General features: G+C 29.9%; 3 protein-coding genes across 3 annotated transcripts; 2 read left to right on the plus strand and 1 right to left on the minus strand.

The window, feature by feature from the left end:
* Positions 1–507: 507 nt before the first annotated feature.
* LOC149900496 (ribosomal RNA processing protein 36 homolog) lies at positions 508–2030 on the minus strand. Its single transcript, XM_090112319.1, has 4 exons — positions 1899–2030; positions 1525–1760; positions 979–1259; positions 508–693 (listed from the first exon to the last, which is right to left on the minus strand). Exons 1-4 carry the CDS (start codon positions 1950–1952, stop codon positions 554–556), a joined length of 711 nt encoding a protein of 236 aa, XP_089968445.1. The 5' UTR covers positions 1953–2030; the 3' UTR covers positions 508–553.
* Positions 2031–2695: 665 nt separating this feature from the next.
* LOC149900497 (uncharacterized) lies at positions 2696–3313 on the plus strand. Its single transcript, XM_090112320.1, has one exon. It carries the CDS (start codon positions 2696–2698, stop codon positions 3311–3313), a length of 618 nt encoding a protein of 205 aa, XP_089968446.1.
* Positions 3314–4247: 934 nt separating this feature from the next.
* On the plus strand, positions 4248–4907 carry LOC149900498 (uncharacterized). Its single transcript, XM_090112321.1, has one exon. It carries the CDS (start codon positions 4266–4268, stop codon positions 4878–4880), a length of 615 nt encoding a protein of 204 aa, XP_089968447.1. The 5' UTR covers positions 4248–4265; the 3' UTR covers positions 4881–4907.
* The last annotated feature ends 64 nt before the right edge of the window (positions 4908–4971 follow it).

Here is a 4971-nt window from a genome sequence, read left to right on the forward strand (position 1 = left end):
CGAAGCTATCAAAATAAATATTTTTATAGGTACCTAGGACCTAGGTAGTTAGTTACTTTAGTTCTTGATCATATTATTTCCTATTGCAATATGTTTACGAAAGAAATCCTACTAATATTAAAAACGCGAAAGTTTTTAAATAAGCATGGATGTTTGAAACTCATTCACGTGAAAACCACCGAAAGGATTTGTATCAATGCATGAATTATATAGATTGAGCAAATAGAGAAATTTATTATATTTATTATAATTTTAAAAATAAAATGTGTAAAATTGGTAATGCCTCAGTACATGCCTTTCTCGGGAAAACCGCGTATCCAGGTAGTTACGAATAAAATTCGAGGTTATTATTGATTAACTATACACCAGCATTCTTTAGAGGATTTTCGAAAAAAATAATACTACTTATGGGCAAGACGCACCAGAACAAGAGGTCGACCAAGGGCCAGATGGGCTGATGAAATAGTAGACTTATAGATATACTTACCGTAAAATAATACACAAACATTGTCATAATAACTTTTATTAAAATAAAACACTCTTAAAATTAACATCATTCAACACCTACTGGAGTTTTGAATGACTTCTTTTTAATCTTCTGTTGTCTGCGTTTGAGGTGACGCTGTATTCTGCCCGACCCTTTCTTTTTCAGTTCTTCATATTGCTGCACTAAGGACTCCACTCGCAATTCCGCTGTAAAAAAGCAATTAAAGATAATATAAATTTTCTCGACTAACGGACTAACTAGTGTGCTTCAAAATTCAAATATACCTTTACAAACACTAAGGTTGCAATTAGGTTACTTCGCACAATGAAACAATATTGCCAAATCCAGTAAGTAGTTTAGACTATATTCCAACTGAATTTTTCTTCATAGCAAAACATTAGATTACAAAGTTAATTTTTAAACAAAAAATCATTTGAATTTTTGAACTCAAAATCACAAAAAAGTCTACTTGAATAATAAAAGAAACTTACACTTATTCTTAAAATGTGGTTGTCTGCCTTCTTTAAATTCATGTTCCACATGCTCAATCTCTTTACTTCTCTTGTCCCTCTCTATTTTCTCTCTCTTACTGGCTCTATGTTTATCCTTCAAACGTTGCAGAAGTCTCCGCAACTTGAGCTGTTTATCTGGATCTGTGGTTTGTTTTAATTCATTCCTGATAGCTTTCATATCATTCATTCGCATATCAGATAGAAAACCGTAGTCTTGGGTGAACTGCTTCTTGTCAAATGTACCACATAGTGGATCAAATCTGAAAACAAATTATAGTTTGGATTTACTACAGACTAACATATTGATTAATAAGCATAGTTCTCTTCACTGAATATGAAATACTAAATAATTTATGGTTCTACAATAATATACAACGTTTTTGCATGTCAATAACCCTGGCAAACAAAATATATTGTACCATTTGTTTTCTACTTGTATTTAGTATTGAGGCAAATAGAGACATTTGAACATTAAAAATAAAATAAGAAAAAGTGGTAATGCCAAAGTACATGCTGAAAACAAACCTCGGGTCACGCACTTCTGTTTTCTTCACAGCACCAATATCAAGTTGCATTTTTACTGGTTTCTTAGCACTTACTTCCCGAGGTCTATTTTTATTCTCTCTTGTGAACACTTTAGGTTTTTCAGTATTTTTATTTCTACCAAACACAACTTCTTTGTAAACCTTGGCACCAATTTTTTCTTTTAATTTTTGGAGCTCTTCAAACGTCATGTTGGATAACTCTTGTCTAATAGCAGTCTGAAATTTGAAATTTTATTTAACTCACCTACTTAGTTATATTATAAAATTGTATACAATATAAATTCTTCAACAATATAAACTCAGGATAACTATTAACATTTAATTATCCCTAAAGAAATTGATATAAGTACTTACTCTTTCATTATCATCTACATCTGAAATTTCTTTTTCATTGTCACTACTTTCCATCGTTTATAAAACTAATATTGTAGTAAAATTAACACCAAAAATTCAAAACACATGAACAAAATCAAAACACCAAATACGAATTACGAACTATAAGGAGTAAGCTCTTTGGAACTAAGTTTATAGGTTATTTTGTCAATTTCAACTTTGATCTTGACATCTGTCACGAATTCACCATAGACATTGGTGTTCGCTATTCACGTTACTTGTGATTCGATGATATTCAATGAAACAGAATGAAACATTCGTATATGTGTGCCAACGTGAATCATCGTTTACATGTTTACATTTGTATTTCCCTTTAATTGGTGGTCTACAAACCTCTAACATCAATATGTGAATGTTAAGGCGAATAGACACTGATAATCATAATATGCATGTGCGTTATTCGCATCGCTAATCGCCTAAATATTTGTACAAATGTATATATAGGTACCATAATATATGTTTGACTGAGGGTTTTGATCATTAATTAATTAAATTATTACAATGAAACCTTCTAAAACTATGAACAGCTACTCAAAGAAGACTATGAAAATAACAGCTGTCAACTTAATATCATTCAAAACTAATTTTGAAGGAAAGCTGTAGTAAAAATGATATTGATTTAAAATAAATTGTAGCATCTAACATAAAAAACGACTAATAATGAATTCAATATGTTTAAAGAAAAATAAAAATCGAAAATTATGAGTAAGTGACTATTGAATTAATTTCAATGCCAGAATTAGGAAAATTCATTGAAAATGAATTTTGAAGATGCAATAACAGTGACAAAAATTTTTACAAAGAGAGAAATACTGTATTTGATGATTGGATGGCAAAGTCACTCGTTTGAAATGTATTTGTATGGAAATGATAAGGTATGGAAAGGTAAATTTTCACCAAATCGTTTAGCAAGTTTTAGTAGAAATTTACAGATGACCGAGAAAGAATATATTAAAAATACGAAACATTGCTTATCCGAGCAAAGACCTGACTACATTTACGAATTAAAGAGTGGGTTTTTCTACTGGAAACGAAAAACTTCAGATACTATTATTATAGAAGGATTTTTACCAGTAGAAGTAGAAACATCACCAAAAAATGTACAACCGGATTTAATAGAAGTACTGCTTGCCGTAAATAAACACTTGAAATGCAAAGCGAACCAGTGGCAATGGAGATGTAAAAATATCGAAAAGGAATATCAAAAGTGTCTCAAAGACACGCAAGAATTTTTGAATCTGAAACTTGATATGGAAAAGGCACTTTGTGACAAATTTCTCAATTTACTCAATCTAAAAAAGAATAAATTAATTCACGATTGCAAGGATAATTTGTCATTTAAAAATGAAGCTGCAAATTCATTCAAATTAGCATAAAAAGTATAATTAAATAATGCTTAGATGCGATTTAATTATAAATGTGTGGCGAAATAATTAAGAATACAAAAATGATATTGATTAAAAAGCATTATATTCTCTTCAAATTTCTGTTATAAGAGATATTATGAATACAAAAAATTTATATCATTTTAATTTGTCAAAAATATTTAACAAGAATAATATTAATTAACCTTGTTAAGTATCACGCTATTGAAGAAGTAAGTGTGATTGAAAAATAAGTATTTAGTGTGTATCTTTATTGTTTTGATGTTTAAAATATAATAAAGAACCAGAATTCTTTAAATTTTTTTTCGTGTTCACCGCGATCAAAATTCGGACCCATGCTATGGCTAAGGGTGCTTTTATGTTCGTGAGTGGTGCAGGTGGTCTATATGCAGAGCAAAGCCTTCTATTAATACATCGCATAGCTCGAACTGCGCAATATCCTCGCACAGCTACTTTGCGATGTGACGTCTTAAAATCACATAGCCTAGTACCAGTGAAAACGGTCACAAATTTTCACAGCTTAGCTATTACATCTTCGAAGAATACCTGCAACAAGCTGCAATATCTTTGATGGTAAGGTAGCCTTATTTCGTTCCATCGATAATAGACTTACCTAACAAAAGACAGGTTGCCAGATGAGGCTGTTTATATTTTTGCCTGTGCCTATACGTTAAATTTTGACACTGACTGTGACACTGACAGTCTGACAGTGACTCAAATCTCAATCCTTTGACAGGTAAATAAATTTAACGAAATAAAATAAGTTTAAAAATATGTACTCGAAATTATTAGTTTTTCGTTGTTATATCTAATTTTCTAATTTTATCACGTGCATGTATTTTTTATATAGTTTAGAAAACAAGAAGACTGGAAAAGTTAAACATGATGTCATGAAATTTTTTATGCAAATAATACAAATTATAAGAGTGCCTTGCAAAAAACAATGGAGCAAGAAATATTTATATCGAAATTTGAAATAAAAGGAGAGCCAATTTATACAAAAATTACATGGCAAGCCAATGAAAATGATTTATTTCTTATGAAACTCTTAGAAAAAGATGCAAGTTGGACTGGCAAATATTCAGTTGATACTGCTAACAAATTTAGAGAACTTACTGACGAAGATGAAACTCAATATGAGAAAAACGTCAAGGAATGCTTAAAAAATAATGCCAGTCAGTATATAGTCGATTTCGTAATGGAAACAAATAACAGTGCAGTATTTTGTTGGAAAAAGAAATTTGAGGGTTCTACAGCTGTTCTTATCCATGGTAAAGTAACTTTACTAAGAGATCAGCAACCAGAAAGAAAAGATTATCTTATAGACATTTTATTAAATGAAAATAAGAAATTGCAACAAATTATTAGAAAGTGTAAGCAGGATAGTGAAAAATTGACTTTTGATCTGGAAAAATCCAAGAATGAACTTGCAAACTTTGCAGATCAAAAAATATCCATGGAAACTACATTATATGGCAAATTTATACAATTATTAAATGCTAAGAAAAGAAGAATACAACTGTTAGAAGATATCTTGAAGAACAGTGAAAAGAACTAAAATATGACTATGTTTTAACTTTTATAAAAAAAATGCAAATGTTTTTTTATAATGTACTGAAAGTATAATTATACAAAATGAAATACAGCAA

The sequence above is a fragment of the Colias eurytheme genome, chromosome 18, assembly GCF_061535395.1.
Source record: "Colias eurytheme isolate Ceu_HAF_F1 chromosome 18, ilColEury1 Martin Lab GWU primary, whole genome shotgun sequence".
NCBI lineage: Eukaryota > Metazoa > Arthropoda > Insecta > Lepidoptera > Pieridae > Colias > Colias eurytheme.